We start from the raw sequence: 24,277 nt of genomic DNA, 5'->3' as shown, positions 1-24,277 counted from the left end.
AGAAATAGAAAAACCAATTTTAAAATTCATATGGAATTTTGGGGACACCAAAAAGCCAAAACAATTTTTGAAAAAGAACAACAAAGCTGTTTGTTGTTTGAAAAACAACAAAGGAAGCTCACACTTCCTGATTTCAAAACTTAACCACAAAAACTACTAGTAATCAATACAGTATGGTCCTAGCATAAAGACAAATACACAGACTATTGGAATAAAACAGAAATAAAAACTCTCACATTTATGGCCAAATGATTTTTCAACATGGGTGCCCCAAGATCATTCAGTGGGGAAAAGGACACTCTTCCACAGATGTTGCTGGGAGAACTGGAAATCCATATGCAAAAAAATAAAGTTGGACCCTTACCTTACACCATATGAAAAAAATTAAAGATGGATTGAAGACATAAATGTAAGAGCCAAAGCTGTAAAATACTTGGAAGAAAACATAGTGAAAAAGCTTCACAACATTGGATTTGGCAGTGATTCTTTGGACACCAAAAGAAGAGATAAATTGGAATACAGCAAAATTGAACAACTTTGTGCTTCACAGGATACAAATCAACAGAGTAAAATGGTAATCCACAGAATGGGAAAAATAACTTACAAATTATATATCTGATGAGGGGTTAATATCCAGAATACAAAGAACTCCTATAACTTAACACAAAACTTAACACAAAACTCAATTTTAATATGGGGCAAAGGACTTAAATAGACATTTCCCCAAATGGCCAATAAATTGCACATGAAAAGATGCTCAACATCATTCATCATTAGTGAAATGCAAATCAAAACCACACTGCTACACCACTTCACACCCTGGAAGATAGTTAACAAATTAAACCAAACCAAACCAAACCCTGTAGCATTTTTTCAGTCAAAAATGAGTAGTCAGTCTTCTCCATAAATTTCATTTCATAAAATAAATATGATCTTAACTTGGCATTGCTTCTTTCCTTTTTCTCTGTGGAAATTTTATTTTTTACTTTAATATACAGTGATAGGACATAGTTTTAATATCAAAAAGTACTTTATTACCTCCTTGTCTGACCAATAAGCAAATTGTTAATGTGTCATATATTATTAAAATACCTGTTAAGTTTTTTGAGGGGAGTATTAAATCTTACTTACTGTAAAATGTAAAAACAAGACAACAAAATGGTACTCAGGGATTTATCTCCACTGAAGAGGACCCAACTTTTATATCTGTTAAGGAAAAACCTTTAAATTCTAGAGAGGTTAAAATTAGATTACTTTTTAGAAAGATTACATATCAGCTACTTCTTATTTCAGATACACTATTTGGAATATTTGCTTAAAGCTCTCATACTCTCGGCTGTTCTGACACACATATCTTCCCTTTCCTGAGGTCATTTCTGAGGTAGTGCTGGTTTGGCCCATGTCCGTAAGAGTACCCTCTAGAGCAATGTTCCTCAACTGTCTTTATATTATTTCCCTTTTCCCTTCCCCAACCAGAAGCTGACCTTTCATTTTCTCCCTCTTCTCCTCCACCATGAAATTTTAAAAGCACAGCATATCTGTTTATGTGCTCTATACTTAAAAAGAGTTTTCTTCCCCCAATAAGAGTACTGACCCTCTTACAGGTGATAGCTCTTAAAAAACCATGTTCTAAAGAGAAGTAGTATATGAAACTCTCTCATACTAAGTCCAGGCCCAAGATACCCACCTTTTTTGTATCTGAGTTTGTTTGGGGCCACAGCAAACTTGGATCCCTGAAAACATCATGATTAGGGATAATATTCTCAGAGTTGCAACATAATTAATTTTTTTATCTCTTGGTTTTGTTTGAATATTTATCTAACAGGGAATTCTAAGTGGATATACCACCAGGATTTGCGAATACCTATGTAGGAAGATCTGAAGTGATACACGATGAGGACAGGATACTTTTTTTTTTTTTTTTTATCTTAGAGAGGAGAAAGAATTCTACTAAGAATATGACCATTAAGAGGCAAGTTGGAGCAAATATAAGAAAATGACCTAGGTAATTATTAGAGCTGAAGTATTTTTGGCATTTGACTGAGTTATTTGTACTCTAATCCTCCACATTTATTATAGCAAATTTAAAATAAGAGAAATTCAAGATGTTAGAAAAATTCCCACAAAATGTGAATTTAATCTCAGCTCTGACAGAAATTTATAAATTCCTTTTTTTCCCAGAACCATACTCACTGTCCCGTAGGTCTCAGATTTACAAACCATTTTTAGAAAAGAACTATCCTCTACAGTTTTTGAAAAATTGTTTCCCTGTAATAATACTTTTGGAAATAAATGGGGTCTCTTAAGGAATTTACAATGATAGAGTTCAACATTTTCCAAGTCCTTCAATAAAAAGGCAAAATTCAGTTTCAGTTTTCATTGTCAACAATACCTTTACTCTTATTATCAAGAATTCCTATTCAACAAGCTGCAATGCACTGTTATAAAATCACTAACAGAAAGGGAAAGAAGTGGTACTAGAAGATTCATACTATCCTCAAAATTACTGATGGAAACATGGATTGGGGATCTGGGTGGCTCAGCCGCTTAAGCATCTGCTTTCAGCTAAGGTCATAATCCCAGGATCCTGGGACTCAGCGCTGCATGGGGCTCCTTGCTTAGCGGGGTATTTTGTTCTCCTTCAGCCTGTTACTCCCCCTCCTGTACACTCTCGCTTGCTCTGTCTGACAAATAAATAAAAATCTTAAAAAAAAAAAAACAACAGCATTTTAAAAAACCTTCTTCTGGAAGGATTTATAGGAAATAGTGACTGTTATTTTTTAAAATGCTTTTTGAATAGTAGTGAATAATTGCAAACATTTAACACAAACCACTTCTGATTATGTCAGTTAGCTTTGGGCCACCCAGCAGCTTGCAGTTCAAGGGCCCTGACACCTTGGTTATGTAGATTACAAGTGTTAGCAAATTCAGTCATTTGTTCCTAAGAATCAAAATGAAGTCTTAGATCCTGCAAATAACTTTCTTTTTACTTTTCCTTCAACCAAAAATTGATGGGTCTAAAATGTTACTAATAAGAAGAAATAAAAAATAAAATAATGTTACTAAGGACATAAAATAATAAACTTTGTGTTAATATACTTAAAATCAGGGATAGCTATAAAGACTCATTGCTATAGCAACCTTCAACAAAACTATTATGCAGAAGAAGAAAGCATAAGTGTATTTCAAATAGTCAAAAAAGAAAATTTCCATTTTCATAACTGAGTACCTTGAGTGTTAGATTTATCTTTCTCATTTGGTTTCCATTTTCTTTACTGTGATTTCTTTAACCTCTAATATTATTAATCACTATAAACTTTTAATATATAAATATAAAACATTATATTTATATAATATACAATATACCATACATCATATCATATATACATTTATTATAAATATTGTTATATATAATTATACAATATTATATTAATATTATATCATACATTAATATATTAATATATAGCATTATATATCTATCTATCGGGCACCCTGCTCAGAGGGTCTTCTTCCCCTCTCTCACCGTCCCTCTCCCCTGCTCATTCTCTTTCTCTCTCTTAAATAAATATTTTTATAAAATAACAAAAACTAAAAGAACCTAAAATAAAAAATAAAGAAGATAAAAGCACCTAAACTTACTCTTAAAAATATTATCCCCTTACCTTTTTTTTTTTGAAAATCATCTAAAGGTTTCCATCTATGTATACAACTGTACTTGAAAGGATAACTGATCAAAAAATACCTCTATTGCATCCTTTCATTTGTGTTTCTAGTACTTGTTCTGATACTGTATTATCATCTGCAACTGATAATCTGCCTTCTCAGCTGCCCGCTGCATCCGTATTACCTGCTGTGCCATCTCTATCTCACCCCCTTGCTCAATTTATTGTTATTTACAAACAGATCTAAAAGCTAAGCTTCTTTAAAAATTATTTATTTATTTATTTATTTATTTATTTATTTGACAGAGAGAGAGACAGAGAGACAGTGAGAGAGGGAACACAAGCAGGGGGAGTGGGAGAGGGAGAAAAGTCTTCCCACCAAGCAGGACCCTGGGACCATTAGCCGAAGGCAGATGCTTAACAACTAAGCCACCCAGGTGCCCCTAAAAGCTAAGCTTCTGCTCACACTGCTCAAAGCTGACCTGCTTGACCCCAATAAATAGCATCTATAGGTGTGCTTCCTAGGCAAGTATTAAAATGTAAACCATTTACAAAATCTAAGAATGTGGGTAACCGGGAACAGGGACTCTTAAAGCTCTTTTAATGTTCTTATATTATAAACCTGCTACAGTTACTTTCAAAAATAAAATGTTAAGTAATTTGTTATGCAAATAAAGGACTTACCATGGAATGATGATCATTAACTTTTACAACCATACTAATGAAGACCAGTGTTTCAGTTGGAGCATTTCCTTATAAATTTATAAGACTGGAAGTGAACAGTATTTTAGGGCCTGCACCAACCAAGCAATCCCATATGGCATAAGTACAATAGAAACTAACTTCTTAATCTAAAGAAAATATGGTAATAAAGTAAAATAAAACTGGTAAGATTACAAAATTAAATATTTTATTATTTAGGATATAATGTGCATTTTACTAAAAGTTTGATTCATGTGAAAAGTTAAGGCTATCTGATATGAATTTGAAAGTTTTAAAATTCTCTTGTCATTCTGATATCTCTCTAAATGTTCCTGTCAGCATCGTGAAACACTTCATCCTATTTATCTTGAAATTAAGTACACCAGTCCAAACCTGTGAGTAAATGCCAAGTATTTTCTCAGATCCATACTCTGACTTTTTTTCTTAAATAAAATGAGATTTAACATATATAACCTAGTCTTTTGTTTGGATAATCTTGCTGACTTATATACTTACTATTATTATTTATTCTAATACAGCAAACTGAAAGATCTGTAATAGGTTACACTGAAAAATTAGGAAAAAAAAAACCTTCCTTAGAGATAATTTAAGTACCAGACGTGGCGTGGATACAGCAGTGTTCATAAAGAGCACATCATGAGTTAACAATCATGAGTTAACAATTTTAAGCGCTTCTTAAAAAATCAAAAGACAAATTTACTATTTTTTATACAAGGCTTTCTCTGCATATCCCTACATCAATGTGTATACCCCCCCCCTTCCTTGGTTAGGTGACAATAAAAAAGAAAATAATTTCTGAATATTTATTACACCAATATTTCAATTTTGTAGAAACATGCTAAAAGCACAACAAAGAAAACAGCAGTCTGTAAACGGACCACATAACGCCACTCCCCTGGTATAGAACTGTAGGTACTTTCTTATATCTACTCCACAATAAAAGTATTTAAATAAAATTTAAGTATCGAGTTATACTTGTGGTAAAAATTTCACTTAACTTTAAAAGAGAAGTCTTAATTTGTAAGACAGCACTCTTCCACAGCAAATTAGAGCGTGACTGGCAGCATACATACAGATAACATAAGGAAGTGACTATTTCCCAAAGTAAGTAGGCATGGAAGTAAGGGATTATTTATATAAAGACTGTATAACTTAATATACTGAAATATTTACAGAATTACAGACTTCTAAGAAAATCTTTACCCTCATTTCTAAAGAATATTAATTTGAAGAAACATTTGGCATTAACTGGTACAATAATTACTTACCTATTTCTTGTGCAGAACCAACTGAACAGCTGCAGGTTAACTTGTTTTTATGTATAGTCAGAATAAAAATTTAAAACATCACAAATCTTCAATGAATAATAATTCTCTTGCAAATTTAAGAATTTTACAATAAGGTACTCATCCCACTCTAAAAACTTCAGAACATTTATGTGGGATTATTTTCCCTAAAACTAAAAACTGAAACATTAAGAGAAAAAAATTTTAAGTAATCTAGTTAATACCTTTGTTTTTAAAGACAAACAAAATGTTATAAACCTTTAAAAATCTTTTAAATACTTAGGTTTTTGAAATCAAGCATATTCTACTTTTGACTTGAAAAGTAGCAGCATGGAAGATCTCTTAATTGTAGTATTTATACAAATCCTTGAGAAGTCCACAAATTAAATAAAAATTATATCCAACTTTCATCAAAATTTCAGAAATCTTTTAAAAACCTAATATACTATCATTTTAGATGTTTTCTGTATTTGGTAACTACTAAAATGCTTTAAAGATAATGTAAAAAGCATTTCTTACCTTTCCTTCTTTCCAACCAAAAAATCTCAAACTTTCTGTGTAAGGCATTTTTAAAAAATATATAATTTGCATTTCAAAGCCACCTCCAAAAAATAACCAAAAGTTTTAAGTACAAGTTAAAAAAAACAGCATATACCACTGAAAATAAACTACCCTCTAGTTAAATGAAATACTAATAAGTATTTTAAACTTTGTATAAATAACACACACAACCCTTCCCCACCACATTTTATGTATGGTTTCCACATTGGAGTAGCACTAAAACAAAGGATGGTAACAACAAATAATTCTTTATACTTAATTGAAAATATATATCTCTCATTTGTCTTAAAGACATATATTATGAATTTTTTACTGGCATTCTTGAATAAAATTAACAAGGATACTTTTCACCAATTTATTCTCATTTCTCCCTTGTATATGAGAATCTAACAAAAGGAAATCTCTCCTATGACAAGAGATTTCTGAAACCCCTAAAATATATATTCTTCAGAAAAAAAATTCCTAACCTATTACGCATCTCAATAAGCATATACATTTAAAAAACAATATATTTTATGGCTTATGCTTAATTGTAATGCATGACCAAAGGTCCCAGGGATTGAAAAATCTTATTAGCAGCTAACAGTTAAATGCATGACAATATTCCTGGCATTCATAATCTCAAAATTTTAAAAGAAAACTATTCACTGCAGTCTTAGAAAAATTTGGAGATAGTTCTATTTTAAAAACATACTCACCACAAAGAGATACAAGGGAGACAAATAAGAAAATAGATTGTGTTATATCTTTGTAAACTTGTTCCATTTCAAAAGGTATTCTTTAGGGTAAGGGAAATTTCCTATACAAATGAAACTAAACATTTGTTCCCGTTGCTTTGAAAAATATTTACAGTACATAGAACTACAAGCTGAAAGTGTACAACTGCTTACATTGCTGGCCAGTGATATAGATGAACAAGAACGCAAGGTGCTTATTCAATTATCTAAGCATAATTTGTATAGTGACATTATTGTAGATCAACTATGGAAAAATTCGGAAACATTATCAATGAACACCAGCCCTTGTGTAAAACATCACACAAGATGCAAAGGTATTATACATTCACTGTGGTAAAAACTGTACATACATATTCTGTGCATCGTCAACATTGTAAAATCTACATTATGATATTTTCATCTTTCAAAATTCTGAGTTGAAAAAAGTCTATTTTTTTCTTTTGCCAAAGAAAAGTGATGTTAACGGACTGATTAGGTTTGTGAAATCACAAAATTCTTTGCTAAGGACTTTTCATCAAGTCTTTTACCGACGTCTTCACGAAGAAAAAGCTCACTAAACTTTGAAAGTTTTGAATGGATATTTCCACATCATTGCTGGCTAGCATCATGATATACCTAACAATGGTATATGTAATAATAGTCCACAGTAATGTGAAATACAAAACTTTGTTCTTTAAGTCTATTTTGGTCTCAGAGTGACGTTTGTTTCTTTCATCCAGCCATGTTGTCCCTTATTTGATCAACTTGAAGAGCTAGGTCTCTAAAAGAGGGGCGTTGATTGACATTATTGTTCCAGCATTCTGTCATGATCAAATAAATCTAGAAAAGAGAAAATAAGCCACAATTACAATGAACACAAAGTGCCATCTTTAATTGGTGGAAGACATGAATTGAGAAATTCCACTTAATTGTCCTAGGCAGGCACATGTCACGGTCATGCTTAGGTCCACAGTCCTATGATGATGCTATTTATCCAAGAGCTCAGCAAATTAAATGTCATAAAGTGACCTGAAATCCTTGTATAAAAAGGAAATAAAATCACCTGATGAATGTGGATAAAAAAATGGTTTTTTGGGTTACCTCATCTGGGCATCCATCTGGTCTTGGTAATCTTCCATTATTCTTCAAGAGTTCTATCAAATGAAACACAATCATCTGTCCTTGTTTGTCATTGCCAATCATGCGCATAAATTCCTGTAATACAAACCCACTTTTCAATGATATTTAATTTGAATCAGTTTCCCAACTTCCAGTAAATGTGAAAAATTTTGTATATGTATGTCTTCTGATATGTTTGAGACCTTTTAAGGACAAACTATTTTGGGCACCAAAACCTTTCTTTTCAATCATATTTCACAAAAGACAACTGAATGTGGAACGCCTATCATGCCATTTCCATAACTATAATATGCTTGGCACAAATTTCCTGAGAAGGGCCCAAAACAGGTGAACTAAAACATATTTGCTTTGGTATTTTTATTGTTGCTTTAACATATCATATTACATTTCAGCTAAAATAAATGTTGACTGTAAAAGAGGACTTAATAAAAAGATAACATAGAATGCATATATAAGCATAAATGCAATGGAGAGAAAATATTTGTATGTTAAAAATTCCTAAAAGTAAAGCCTGAACTATAAGCTAGAGAAATATTTATGAACACATCATTTAGAGAGTTATAAAGTGTTCTTATAAGTAGGTAAGAAAAATTATGAATATAAAAATGGGCAAAGCACATGAGATAATGCACACATATATATATATAAACTCCAAATATCCAATAAATATGCACTCAATCACACTAATAGGAGAGGTACAAATTAAAATCAAATAAATATAACGTCTATCAATTTGACCAAACTGCATAATATAATGGTCAATACTGGCAGATGATAAAATGTAAACTCTTAGGCACTGTTATTGAGAGTACAATCTGGTACAATTTTTCTGGAAATCATTTTGAAATAAATAAAAAGCTTTAAGAGAGTTCCTAATCCTTTACCTATAATTGTACTTTTATTCTAAGCTGACAAGAGATAAATATTTATACATAAGGAAATTCACTATGTTCACTGAAGTATTACTTAAAATTAGACTGAAAAATGGAAAAGAACTGTCCAGAAATTATATTCTTATGATAAACTGCTTCCCAGAAGTTAGAAGTTATATTTGTAGAAAACATTTACTAATATAGGTAAAATATCCATGCTATAAAACTTATGAAAAAGCAGAATAGCAAAGTGTACAGTATGACTTTTGTTTTATAAAAGAAATATTTTTGATAAAATTTCACTTTCATACATAAAATTGTAAAAAGCCTGGAAGAAAACACACAATATTAAAATGGTTACCTTAAGAAGATTAATTAGAGATGATTTTTATTTTCTTTTTCTGGTTTCCTTATTAAAAAAATTCTAGAACAGGGAAATTTTTTTTAAATGTTTAAATTTTTCAATAATTTCTAGAGTGAATAAATTAGATTTACTAAAAATAACATAAAGAACGTATACAACCTCCTCCCTTTTATTTACTTTTTACTAATTTATTTTCCTCTCTAACCTCCTCCCTTTTGAAAATGCAAGTTAACTTAATGAGTTAAAGTTCAGGATTATTTTGTTGGATGTTGTCTTCCAAATAAGCAATAAGAGGCTCTAAAATGAGTCCTAAGCTTACTATTATTCTTTGGAAAAAGCTTTTCTCATGTTAAGAAAAGTCAAAAGTAAAGAAAAAGCACACTAACCGCTGGGGGACTTTTACTCTTCTCAATATATGTGAAAAGTTCATAGAGAACCACTCCAAAGCTCCAAACATCTGAAGCCACAGAAAACTTGCTCTCTGTCAGTGATTCTGGAGCATACCTATAACATACGAAACACATTCATAAGACAGTTACTTGAACTGTAGTAGCATTGTGTGGTGACAGACAGTAGCTACAGCTGTGGTGAGCAGCAAAGAACATATAGACTCCTTGAATCACAGTGTGTACACCTGAAACTAATGTAACATGTACCAGCTACACTTCATTACAAAAAAAGTTATTTGATATGCCAACTCTTGACTTTACCTGAAAATCACTGGACTAAAAAGACAAGCTGTATAGAAAAGAGTTAACATAAGCAGGTCTGAGGCTACCATCCTCAAAAGCCTTGTTTACAATGTTGACAACTGACTGTGCCTGGAAATAAGATTTCAGAAGGGTTGCCACAGTTCCCTAAGTGAGAAGAGTGCTCACTGGGCCTAAAAAATATGGTCTATACTGAACACCTGCTTTCTTTCTGGGAGTCTGGAATTTTGGTACATGCAAGGCAGAGAATGAGTTGTCACGTTCTCTGGGGAAATTGAATGTGTCCCGAGTGACTATTCTGGGAGAGGACCCTTGGAAGCTTTGTGCTCAGTTTCCTCCAGGTTTTGCCCCAAATGGCTTTTCCCTTTAATGATTCTGCTACATATCCTTTCTCTGAAATGAATCATAGCCATGAGTATGCCTGTATGCTGAGCCCTGTGAGTCCTCCCAGTGAATCATCAAACCTAAGGGTGGTCTTGGGAACCTCTGGCACACTAAGATAACTCAAATCCAAAAAATCTATTATAAGTAACACCAAAGTTAACTGCAAAGTACCTTCCAGGACTTGGGGTGGGGGATGGAGGGGGGGTAGGGAAGCTGCTCCTTGCAAGTTAAAGTTTTAAATGAATTGAGCTAGTAAGTCTCCTGGGAGGGGGAAAAATGGCTTCTAAACTGGAACAAGACCTAAAGCCATAAACATGAAAGAACTTGTTAATCATAAGGAGGGCGATTATGACAGGAAACGCAAAAATGTAAACTCACAGGGGAAAATGGTGTCATTATCTACTCAAGTATCAACACTATCCAAGGGAGGACTTTGGCTAATGGACTGTATCATGGTCCCACTGCTAAGTTTATCCTTATTACAGAGGACAGTGACAAAGATCTGTTTAAGACTAATGAGATTAAACATATGAATTACATAAATTCAATCTCTCCTTCAAAATCCAATTTAAGTTTCCTCACTTCCACAGACCTTTCTCTGCCACTTAAGGTCTTAATGACCTCATGCCATTAAATTTCTATAACATTTATTGTCCATACTATAATCAGGCTATTTTTTTACATTTAGATTCAAAAAATTTTTCACATAGTTATTTTTAAATGTATATTAGTTTTATCTCACAAATGGAATAAACCTTCTTAAAGACATTCACCCCAAAGCTTGCAAAACAGTCTCTTCCTTTCATTTTCATGAAAGCACTGTCTACAATTTCCCCTCTCATCTCCAAGGCTGGTTTTCTCTCTCCCATGTAAGGATAAATACAAATCAAAAAAGAAAAAAAAAAATCTCCCTGATGAAAATGAAGGAAAAGACTCTTCCTCCTTTTTCTTAGAGCATTTACTTTAGAAAACTTAATCCTTTGTCTCTTTAAAATGTATGTAAATTTTTTTTAAAATTATGCTTAAAAGACTCTTCCCAGCTTTATGATGCAAGAATGTCTTTCTCAAGAAACTGGGAACCACCTTTCCAAAACAAGTAGCACCTTGACCTCCCAGTTTTTGTGGGATGTAAGAGTTTAACTTCTTGCAGGTGCCTCCTCCCAAGTTGCAAAAATATCTCCTATCATAAAGATATGAGAAGTTTGTTTTTCCTATGGATAATGCCAATTAGCCAATGCAGATGGTCACTCTAATTACCAAGTGAACTTAGAGTAAATTATGTGTCTTACTTGAGGACTGGCTACTGTTTATCTTGAGAACATTATGTAATGGGTTGAATCTGGCCATATAAAAAAAGTGAGCTTTCTTTCTGTCTTTGCAATCTCTTAGCAGGTTGCTTGTGATGCCATGACTTCAGGATTAAAGTTTATTCAGTAATAAAATTTTTCTTTCTCTTCTATCTTTGTGCAGAGGTTTTCTGGGTTCGGAGGAGATTTCATTTTAAATTATATTTCCCTAACACTTTCCCTTTTCTCCATCTTTTAAATTTGGGTTTTCCAAGGTTCCATCATCAGAGCTTTACCTTTTTGTCAAAAACTTTCTATTAGATAGTATTCATTCACCTATCCACTAACATCTCCTAAACTTATAACTGTATCTTGACTGTTTTTGTGTGCTTTGACTTACTGAACACTTGCACGTTAAATAAAGTGGTGGCAAAGAGAACTCCATCCTCCTTTTCCACAACCGGCTGGTTGTTTTACTTACCCTATATGATGAATGGCATCAACAATTTAGCTTACTCCCCAGGCAGAAATCTAAAGAATTATTTTTGACTCATCTTTCAATCCAATAGCTAATGAGCCATCAAGTGCCTTTAGAATATATCTTAAAAATATATGAAATCAGGGGTGCCTGGGTGGCTCAGTGGATTAAGCCTCTGCCTTCGGCTCACGTCATGATCTTGGGGTCCTGGGATCGAGTCCCGCATCAAGGCTCTCTGCTCAGCAGGGAGCCTGTTTCTCCCTCTCTCTCTGCCTGCCTCTCTGCCTACGTGTGGTCTCTGTCTGTCAAATAAATACATAAAATCTTAAAAAAATATATATATATCAAATCAGTCTCCTAACCCAATACCACTGTTACAATCTAGGGTCAGATTCTTATCACATGTATTGTACAGAGGTCTTCAAACCAGGTGAAGAGTAACCCCAGGTATTTACAAAGATTTTCCAAGGGATACTCTACAGCAAGAATAGTATAAGGATCCTCCATGAGTCCCAGAGCCTGCTTTAATAATTATTTTATCAGAAGCATTTTTCTTTCAGTTCTTCTTAATACCAACCCTAGGACATGCTGGAACATGTTAGCTTAAAACAAAGAGCACTTTTGAGCAAGAAAAGTAATATAGATAACAAGGATTGTTTAAAAGATATGGCTAGGGGCACCTGGGTGGCTTAGTCAGTTAAGCATCTACCTTTAGCTCAGGTCATGATCTCAGGGTCCTGGGATCGAGCCCTACCTCGGGCTCCCTGCTCAGTGGGAAGTCAGCTTCTCCTTCTTCCTCTATCCCTCTGCCTCACCCCTGCTCATGCTCTTTCAAATAAATAAATAAAATATTTTTAAAAAATGGTATGATGGCTAATCCCATGGATAAAAATTATATGCATTCCCTTTCAACACTTCAGATTTAGTATTTGTTATTCAATTAATCATTTAAATCCTATTTTTTAAAAAAAGACTTTATTTATTTGACAGCAAGAGACACAGCAAGAGAGGGAACACAAGCAGGGGGAGTGGGAGAGGGAGAAGCAGGCTTCCCACTGAGCAGGGAGCCCGATGAGGGGCTCGATCCCAGGATCCTGAGATCATGATCTGAACCAAAGGCAGACACTTAATGACTGAGCCACCCAGGCACCCAAAACCTATTTTTTTTTTTTTTAAAAGTAGGCTCCATACCCAGTGTAGAGCCCAGCATGGGGCTTGAACTCACAACCTTGAGATCAGGACCTGAAATGAACTGATATCAAGAGTCAGATGCTGGGCGCCTAGGTGGCTCAGTGGGTTAAGCCTCTGCCTTCAGCTCAGGTCATGGTCTCAGGGTTCTGGGATCGAGGCCCGCATTGGGCTCTCTGCTCAGCAGGGAGCTTACTTCCTCCTCTCTCTCTGCCTGCCTCTCCACCTACTTGTGATCTCTCTCTCTGTCAAATAAATAAATAAAATCTTTAAAAAAAAAAAAAAGTCAGATGCTTAACTGACTGAGCCACACACAGCAGTGCCCCCAGTTAAAACCTGTTTTATCAATTCATGTTCTGAAATATTTACACAAAATTTAGTCAGCTTAATTACATTATATAAAAAATTTAATATTTTCTAATATAAATATAAAACTATATGCCAACTGCCTACGTGACTAGTCTTTAGCAGTAGATAGCTTTCTTTTCCATTAAATACACAGGAAAATTTTGATCACAATAAAAATGTTACTTCTGACGCTATACTGTAACACTTTTCTCCTAGCACCCTAGGATGGACATCTTTTCTGTTTCAATAAAAGTAGATCTGCATAATTTAAAAAAAAATGTTACTTCTGATTTTTATACTGACTTCTTAATAGTTCTCCAAAGTAAAATATCAGAGTTTGATACATACCTCTTCCCAACACATTTACTGAAGGAATAATAGATCTTTTACCATATACTTTATTACATACATTATAATCTTAGCTACATTTTATTCTGTATTATTTATTACAAACTAAGTAATGAGAAATGATTTTTATAACAATATAAAATTAATTATACTAGATACCTATCATCTGAAGTTTATCTTGACTGTCCTTGTGATTTCCAGATATTCATAGAGAAATACAGGGCCCAAAGCTTATAAAATTTAGGAGCTTTCTTTATAACAAAAAATATAAAATTAGGCATGAAACTAAATATTTAAAATTAGAAAAGAAGTAATCTTGAAAGAAAAGTACTCTGGCATATATGCTTTGTTATAAACATGCCTCTGTGCATGTACTCCACAATTTATTTTTCTAATTTTAATTTTATAATTTCACAATTTTAATAACTTACTTCAATTGAAACATGATGTCAGACTTTTGAAAAACTTTTGGTATATATCCCAGACACTGAGAAAAGGAATGACTCTAATGATTTCTCTTTTGAAAGTCCAGTGGTTTAATTCTTTGTTTTCAAAAAAATTAAAAAAAGAATGGATCTAATGAAATTGCCAGCTAACAGATAAACTTTAATGGTACATCACTATATATTTTTTTACTACTTATCTCAGAAGGACTCATAGAAATGAATATTCTTATAACAAAACTCCTTCCATTCCTATCTATTTATTTACACAAACAAGTTTTCCCCCTCCTCATGGAATGCCTTTCCTCTTCTCTACCTGGTAAACTACTAATCAATAGTTGAAATTTCATTTCTTTTTTAAAAAAATTTTATATATATATATATTTAGAGACAGAGTGAGTGAGCAAGAGAGAGAGCACAAGCTGTAGGAGGGGCAGAGAGAGAGGGAGAAGCAGACTCGTTGCTGAGCAGGGAGCCTGATGGAGGGCTCCATCCCAGGACCCCAGGATCATATCTGAGCCAAAGGCAGCCACTTAACCCACTGAGCCACCCAGTCACCCCTGAAATATCATTTCTTAATTGAGCTTTTCTCTGATTAATTTAAATAATCAGAATTATTTGCATTCTTATGTTTCCCCATCATCTTCTTCATTCTTCCACTTATATACTACGTTACAATGATTTGACCATACGTTTGATTTTTTCCTAAACTATGAGCTCTTAAAGGGAAGGGAAAATGCATAGTGGACCTGGCAGTTGAATATGGCTGCCACATAAAACTTTTCTTTTTAGTCTGGCCTTCCTAGTGTCTGGGCACAGTTTTTTTTGTTTTTTGTTTTTTCCTTCTTCCTGATATTGACCCTACCTTCATATCCCAAGTTCCTTCTATGGTGTTTGGAACAGTAGGTACTTAAGAAGTATTTATTAAAGTATATTAAAGTATATTCATTAAAGTATATTCATTAAGCATGCCTAAATCACTGGAATTCATATAACTAGGCTTTATGGATTTCTTAATTCTATGAAATTCATAACTCTATGAATTTCTTAATTCCATTTAACTTCTTTTATTTCTCATTCTGGAAAAAAAGAATGAAATTCATTTATCACTGGGTATCTGACCAAAGTAGATAGTTAAGTTTAGATGAGTCTTATATTCTATATTTTATATTTCACTTATACCCTAAAAATAATTAGATGGTGGTAATGCTATTGATTATCACCCAAGCTGTTCCTTAAAAGTGTTTTTATTATTATGAAAGATTTCAAACATACAGAAATTAGAGAACAATAAACACCCATGTACATGTCATTTAGTTAAATTCATTGCCTGCCTTGCTTTATGGACTTATTCCCCATCTCCACCCCCACTAGATTTATAGGAAGTGAATTTTGGACACAACAGTATTTCAAACATGATTATTGTATATTCATGGGCATTTTTTTAGTTGTTGATGTTCAATAACAGGTTCCTTTCCAGAAGAAAGTATACTATATGTCAGAGTTAATTAAATAGTACTATAATTTCAGGGATAATAAAGATTTGGGGAAGAAAAACTTAAAAAAAAAGATAAGTGCTTTTCTTTAAAATATCCACAATGCCATTATATATTACTCTTCTATGTAATAATCCATTTGTTCTATTTTTTTATTGTGTTATATTAGTCACCATACAGTACATCATTAATTTTTTTTTAATTTTTTATTTTTTATAAACATATATTTTTATCCCTAGGGGTACAGGTCTGTGAATCGCCAGGTTTACACACTTCACAGCACTCACCAAAGCACATACCCTCCCCAATGTCCATAACCTCACCCCCTTCTCCCAACCCCCCTCCCCCCAGCAACCCTCAGTTTGTTTTGTGAGATTAAGAGTCACTTATGGTTTGTCTCCCTCCCAATCCCATCTTGTTTCATTGATTCTTCTCCTACCCACTTAAGCCCCCATGTTGCATCACCACTTCCTCATATCAGGGAGATCATTAGTTTTTGATGTAGTGTTCTATGATTCATTGTTTGGGTAAAATTTTTTTTTTAAGATTTTATTTATTCATTTGAGAAAGAGATCACAAGTAGGCAGAGAGGCAGGCAGAGAGAGAGAGAGGAGGAAGCAGGCCCCCTGCTAAGCAGAGAGCCCAAAGCGGGGCTCGATCCCAGGACCCTGAGATCATGACCTGAGTCGAAGGCAGAGGCTTTAACCCACTGAGCCACCCAGGCGCCCCAGGTATAATTTGTTTTAAATCACTTGGGCTTTCTTATCTAATTTTCTCCCAGTTTATAATAGCTGGGGTAAGTTGTAAAACTTACAGATACAAAATAAGTGAAGATAACTAACCAGGGCGCCTGGGTGGCTCAGTCGTTAAATATCTGCCTTCAGCTCAAGTCATGATACCAGGGTCCTGGAAGTGAGTCCCATATGGGGCTCCCAGCTCAGCAAGGAGTCTGTTTCTCCCTCTACCCACCCCCCACCACTCATGATCTCTCTCTTGTTCAAATAAAATCTTAAAAAAAAAAAAAAGATAACCAACATATATGGATCATCAATGAACTTAGTAGCTAACTGAATAATCTATGTTTCTAATAATACTGATGAATCACACAAATATTTATATATTGACAGTTATATTGTTTATATTAGTAATTCTAACTTTTAAGTCAGAAATCCAAAATGTTAATAAAATACTTAATTAAAATAAACAAAACATAGCCCTTAACAGTATCATCTGATTTAAACAATATAATTTTAAAAGTATTATTTCAGATGAATAAACCAGAATTAAAGCCTATTTGGGATATATCCCAAATTTAAACATTTAAATATAATTTCAGCAATTTATTCCTATAAAACAAAATGTACCATAAATGAACTAAGACATAAAAAAGAAGACTGCATCACAGCACAAAGCAATAAAACAACAATGCATACCACATAAAAAATTAGTTTGTATGTTCCTTGCAACTCATAATTTTAATTAAAGATCAAAAATTACCTTTAGCTTCAAACTGCTATAAAATGTTCCTTTAATGACAGACTAAATCACCACCATGGTTAGGAAAGCTTAAAAGCACAAATTCTAAAAACAGACTCTCTGGGTTTGAATCCTAATTTTACCATTTATTGGTCATATGACCATGAGCAAGCTATTTCACCTGTCTGTACTTCAGTTTCCTCATATTTAACATAGAGATAATAATACATCTTCTCCAAGGGTAGTTATAAAGATTAGAGGAGATAATCCATGAAATGCATTTAGCCCAATGTAAGCAGGATAAATTTTTGGTAATTAGAAATATATAAATGATGAACTACTAATACTAATAACAACAAAGTTTGAAGTTTGTGCTCTAAAATTTTACTTTATTATACTAAAATATACTCACCAGAATATGGGACTTTCACCAGGTTCTTTCACTTTGTAGTATTCTTTGTCTTGTGGCAAGACTTTGGTTAACCCAAAATCTCCAATTTTTACCCTGTTTTCATTTTCCACCAATATATTCCTTGTTGCCAGATCCCTGTGGATATATCTTTTTGTACCAAGATACTCCATGCCCTATGGATAAAATAACATTCTTATTTCAGCTAAGTTTTATAAATGTAAACAACTTAAATGGGTCTTTCCTCCATCTATCTCTCTAGACTTCCTTAATCTTCTAAAAAAACTCTAGAGGACTTTGTAGCAATTACTTCAGCATGTTCTTTTTATTTACAACAAGTAGCGAGGATACTATATACCTTGCATATCTGAGATGTATACTGCAGAAGTTTTTTATGATCTATCCCTTCTTTATGTTTTTGGAGATAGTCTCGTAAACTTCCATATGGTAAATATTCCATAATTAATCTTAGATTACGCCGACCTTTTAACACACAAATGAGAACACAATGTCATATTTCACTGATAAAATATTAGAGAACAAACATACATAATGACTTAAAAACAAACATACATAAATGACTTAAAAGATATATATAAACTCTAAGATGACAAAACTTGATCATAAATTAAGTGATGCAGTAGTTAAGAACACAGCCTTTTTCAATCAAAAAGTTTTAAAAAGAAGCTTAAAAAATAGTTATGGTTTAACCTTGTGTAACCCATTATGCAAACCCAGGTAAGCTGATGAGAAAATTTCCTTTCTCCTTATCTGTACTGAACAAAAAGTATCTAATCTTAAAAATATTTTCAAATAAAAAGTGAGCAAAGACAATTTATTTAAAAATGATAGTCTCTCAGTAAGCTTAAGCAAGCATGGTAACCACCAACCTCAGTGAAAAGAAGGATTAACCTAGAAGTCAAAGACTTCCTGTAGTTCTAGCCCAGCACATCCAGGCACAATCTAGAGTCACAAGAACGCTTCTCTCCTTAGGCACTGGCAGAGGAGAAGTCCAGATCTTGAGACATTTTGTTTCCATTACCCAGGATGCCAAGGACATACCTTGAGTTCAAACTAGGTTTCAATGGGCAACATACCAGCACTGTAGCACACTCCCTTGTACTTCACAATGTTGTCATGCTGCAGGGATTTCAGGATTTCAATCTCCCTCTCAAAGTCTCTCAGGTGCTCCTCAGTACTGTGCTGGAGCTTCTTCACAGCCACCACCTCCCCAGTGTTGTCCTGCAGGGGGTCATACCGGCACATCTCCACGCTGCCAAAATTACCCTAAACAACACGTCACAGTAGGATAGAGACCTCAAAGTCTTCTAGACAAATTATGAATAAATTCAAATTTTATAGACAATTCAGTATACAGTAGCTAGAATTAGCAGATGGATTTCTAAGCTTACATTAGGCAACTTTTAGGATAAGAAAAGGAAATAATATTTCAACAGATAAGGCAGTAAATCTATAAATTTATTTTCTTCCAAAGAAATTATAGGCTGAAATATAAACAACTTCAAAAAGGCATTTAAACAAATCATGAACATGAATTATTAAGATAAGCCAAGAGATGGGACGCCAGGGTGGCTCAGTCTGTTAAGCCGCTGCCTTCGACTCAGGTCATGTTCCCAGGGTCCTGGGATCGAGTCCCACATTGGGTTCCTTGCTTAGTGGGGAGCTTGCCTCTATCTCTGCCTCTGCCTGCTTGTGCTGTCTCTCTCTGACAAATAAATAAATTTTTTTAAAAATCTTAAAAAAAAAAGAAAAAGCCAAGAGACACGTCAGGGAACTCCTAAATCTCTATCACTAACTCCCATGGAGATCTTTGCTGCTTCACAATATACCCTTTGATATCACTGACAATGAGCTGGACAGAATGAGGAAGGGTCTATTATGGACTGAATGTCTGTGTTCCCCCCAAATGCCTGTGAGAAAACCTTAACCCCCAAAGTGAGTGTATTTGAAGACAGGGCCAGTGAAGACATGATGTTAAATGAGATCATAAAGGTGAGGCTGGTGCCTTTATAAAAAGAGGAAAGACACCAGATCTCTCTGCCATGTGAAGACACAGCCAAGAAGGTAGTCATATGGAAGCCAAGAAGAGAATCCTCACTAGATACTAAACCCTGGGGGCGCCTGGGTGGCTCAGTGGGTTAAAGCCTCTGCCTTCAGCCCAGGTCATGATCCCAGGGTCCTGGAATCGAGCCCCGCATCGGGCTCTCTGCTCAGCGGGGAGCCTGCTTCCTTCTCTCTCTCTGCCTGCCTCTCTGCCTGCTTGTGATCTCTGTCTGCCATATAAATAAATAAAATCTTAAAAAAAAAAAAAAGAAAGAAAGAAAGAAACTAAACCCTGCCAGCACCTTAATCTTAGGCTTTCAGCCTCCAGAACTGCAAGAAATTGTTGTTCAAGCCCCCAGCGATGGTATTTTGTTATGGCAACCTGAGCAGACTAACACAAGGTTGATTTATTTGCTCAAGGAAAGAAGAAATTTTAGGGCGCCTGGGCAGCTCAGTGAGTTAAGTGTCTGCCTTCGGGTCAGGTCACAATCTCAGGGTCCTGTGATGGATCCACTTCTCCCTTTCACTCTCCCTCTGGGCCCTCCCCACTCCTTCTCTCAATAAATTAAAAAAAACTTAAAAAAAAAAATGAAGAAGAAGAAGATATTTTTAGCCTATCAGGATGTTTCCAAAAATTTTTAAAGGCCAATCCTTAACAAAATCAACTCTCTTTTTATTTAAGACTTACTGTCTAGATAGAATTGTTAGGTTGATACATAACATTTAAAATTAAGTATTAGTTTTTTCCATTAATCCAATTAATATATTATGGCATTCCTGCTTTTCTACAATAAAACAATGTAGTCCTTGAGCTACAAGATGCTAAGTGACTATATTTCCAGTTATATATGTAAAAGTCAAAAACAAAAACTAGGGGCGCTTGGGTGGCTCAGTTAGATAAGCATCTGCCTCTGGCTCAGGTCATGATCCTGGGGTGCTGGGATCAAGCCCCGCATCAGGTTCGAGGCTCAGCAGGGAGCCTGCTTTTCTCTCTCCCTCTGCTTGCAGCTCCCCTTGCTTGTGTGCTTTCTCTGTCAAATAAATAAATAAAAATCTAAAAAAAAAAAAAAAAATCTAGACCATATATTAGTCTCAAAGTTAAGTCTCTTATTACAAAGACCACACTGTAAAGTGGATAAGACTTGGGACTCTGGAGTCTGATGACTGGGGCTAGAATCTTGTCCACCACTTACTCTCTTTGGGACCTTGGGCAAGTCACTTCTCTCTGTAATACCAGCTACCCCCACCTTAAAATGGAGGATAATAAATACCTATTTCATACTGCCTTACTAAGAAATTATTCTAAAATACATTTTTAAAAACACAGGCAGGAAATAACAGAGTTTTATGTTCTTTCCCCCTACTTAACAATATGCTCATAAAATTTATTTTCCAATGCCACTGTGTATTTCTTGAAAATGTGATTTTTAATTACTGTATATTACGAATGTATTGATTTTTTAAATTGAAAATAGAAATATATATAGTTAAGAGAAGTTTTAAAAATGGATTCAATTATATTCATAAATACCTTTGTACATCTCTAATAAGGATACTCTTCTTATAAGCAGAATTAGCAGTTCAAAGGATACGGACATTTCAAAGGCCCCTGATACCAGAAGTTCTCTTAAAAGGGTCACTGATTTAAGTTCTAATAGCAGTGGAAAAATGTCAATTTCATCATATTCCTGACAACACTAAACACTATAATTTTTCTAAATCTTCATCACATTGATAGAAATCAATCTCACCGTTTTAATTTGGAATGCCTCTATTTTCTTTTTTTTTTTCCCATTTATTTATTTTCAGCATAACAGCATCATTATTTTTTCACCACACCCAGTGCTCCATGCAATCCGTGCCCTCTATAATACCCACCACCTGGTACCCCGACCTCCCACCCCCCCGCCACTTCAAACCCCTCAGATTGTTTTTCAGAGTTCATAGTCTCTCATGATTCACCTCTTCTTCCAATTTACCCCAACCCCCTTCTCTCTAACTCCCCATGTCTTCCATGCTTTTTGTTATGTTCCACAAATAAGTGAAACCATATGATAATTGACTCTCTCTGCTTGACTTATTTCACTCAGCATAATCTCTTCCAGTCCCGTCCATGTTGCCACAAAAGTTGGGTATTCCTCCTTTCTGATGGAGGCATAATACTCCATAGTGTATATGGACCACATCTTCCTTATCCATTCATCCGTTGAAGGGCATCTTGGTTCTTTCCACAGTTTGGCAACCATGGCCATTGCTGCTATAAACATTGGGGTACAGGGTATTGAATCCGTGCCCAAAATAATGGCAGAGGCAAGGTGAAGATGAAAACAGTGTGTACTAAAAGTACTCAAGGAATGTGGAGCATCAACCAAGATGCTGGCCAATGATGAGGAGGGAATAATAACCATATTCACATGGGACTAAAAATGATGCCTGATAGTCTGATGTTTGAAAAGTAGCAGCAGCAAGGTCCAGATCTGTGTGTCCCAGATCTGGACCATGGAGGAATAGGGAAAAAGAGGATTTTTTTAAAAATTATGTTTTAACTGAGGTGAAGAGTAAAGAATAGAAGTATATGAGGGCATTAGTATAAAGTAAGATTACAAAATTACTCATTTTAGAATTCAAGTAGCAGAAGAAAGGTTTTGCAATATTTTCTTAGCTCCCTTTATGAGTATTAAATTAAAATAAATCATTATTTCTGTTGTCTTTTTTTTTAATACAGACATAATTTTAAGTACAAATCCTTCCTTTGAATATTTTTGCCATGCTGCTAATTGAAAAGAATAAAGAAACACAGTATACCAAGAGCTGTGTTTTTATAAAATGAAAAGGTGACACACGAGAACTTTTGTAGGGATGGCATTTTGGATTTAGATTCAATAAGGCAATTGAACATATCAATTTTTTCAAATAAATGAAGATGAAATTAATATTACAGTATTAAATGCAGCTAGGAAATAGCCATATTAAAATAGGTGCCACTAACTAAAGACCATACTACTTTCCTTTCATTTTCTACAAACTAAACTAGTGAAAAATACTTTTTGAAAATGCCATCCTTTGGGGCACTTGGGTGGCTTAGCTGGTTAAGTGACTGTCTTCGGCTCAGGTCATGATCCCAGGCTCCTGGGATTGATGCCCGTATTGGGCTCCTCTCTCAGTGGGGAACCTGCTTCTCCCTTTCCCTCTGCTGCTCTGCTTGTGCTCTCTCTCTATCAAATAAATAAACAAAATCTTAAAAAAAAAAAAAAAAGCCATCCTGAAAGTCTCCTTCATTATTAATTCATATATTAATTCTATACACATATTAGAATTAATATTACACATATTAATTCACATATTAATTCTACCAATTCACATATTAAAATAATGTTAAATCCAAAGAACTATGTAAAAAACTAAAAATGCTGAAAAGTAAAAGGAAATAACTCAAAGCTGCAATAATGCAGAATGTTATAAATATAGTATATTCACTTTTAGAATTACGTTTCAAAGAATGCTCAACATCACTAGGCATCAGGGAACTACAACTCAAAATCACAATGAGATACCACCCCAGTCTATGAGAAAGCACATTAACACATGTAATAAAGAATAAATAAAGGGGTAATTATGAAAAATAAGGAATTCTCTAAAAAAAGAAGCATACCCTAATAATGCCTCTGATACTCCTGAAAATAATTTAATGATATTCTTGTATAAATAAGTAGACTACAATTTATTGTGTAACTGCTTAACAGGAATACTTTCTGGGTAATTTTAATTATCCAGATTACTGATTACTGAATAACACCACAGTGTTGCACCCTCTTTTTAAAAAACTCTTAAAATAACCAAAATAAGGCCTATGTTAGTAGAATTTTACATGAAAAAAGCAACCTGTAATTAGAAAATTATGCAATATCTCAATATTTGAATAGTTCATAAATATACATGAAATTACAGTATTGACATTTCTACCAATTCACCTATTATGAAAATTTTAGAAATTGTGATCAGTATGAAATTTAAATACAGTATGTACTTATCACACTGTTCTCTAATTGTCAGTTGCGATCCACCTCCTCTGTAAACTCTACTAAGGCAATTACTATATCCCATATCCACAATGACCAGCAGAGCACCTCACATTTAAAAGAACTCAGCTTTTGTATATAAAAGCCACATCATTTCAGGGGAAAAACCCAAAAATCTAGAAGTAATTCAGATCTTCTCAAAGATGTCTTATTTCTAGACTGCCCTTTAAGTGTTCATTCACTGGTTTAAAAAGTCTGACTCCTGAAGTGAAGGAATCCACTTTGGATATTGGAATTTGAAATG

The 24,277-nt window shown here is 34.1% G+C and overlaps 1 protein-coding gene across 1 annotated transcript in view; it reads right to left on the bottom strand.

Moving 5' to 3' along the window:
- Nucleotides 1-4,550: 4,550 nt before the first annotated feature.
- JAK2 (Janus kinase 2) overlaps nucleotides 4,551-24,277 on the bottom strand; it is a 135,007-nt gene continuing 115,280 nt past the window's right edge. Inside the window, exons 20-25 of the mRNA XM_059411990.1 lie at nucleotides 18,988-19,177; nucleotides 18,249-18,373; nucleotides 17,894-18,066; nucleotides 9,711-9,828; nucleotides 8,050-8,163; nucleotides 4,551-7,788 (exon numbers count right to left, since the gene is read on the bottom strand). Coding sequence (XP_059267973.1) covers nucleotides 7,681-7,788; nucleotides 8,050-8,163; nucleotides 9,711-9,828; nucleotides 17,894-18,066; nucleotides 18,249-18,373; nucleotides 18,988-19,177 — 828 coding nt within the window. The 3' untranslated portion in view covers nucleotides 4,551-7,680. The remainder of the gene's footprint in view (nucleotides 7,789-8,049; nucleotides 8,164-9,710; nucleotides 9,829-17,893; nucleotides 18,067-18,248; nucleotides 18,374-18,987; nucleotides 19,178-24,277) is intronic.

Source organism: Mustela nigripes, chromosome 9 (assembly GCF_022355385.1).
Source record: "Mustela nigripes isolate SB6536 chromosome 9, MUSNIG.SB6536, whole genome shotgun sequence".
Taxonomy (NCBI): domain Eukaryota; kingdom Metazoa; phylum Chordata; class Mammalia; order Carnivora; family Mustelidae; genus Mustela; species Mustela nigripes.
This window is presented reverse-complemented; position numbering and strand designations above follow the sequence as displayed.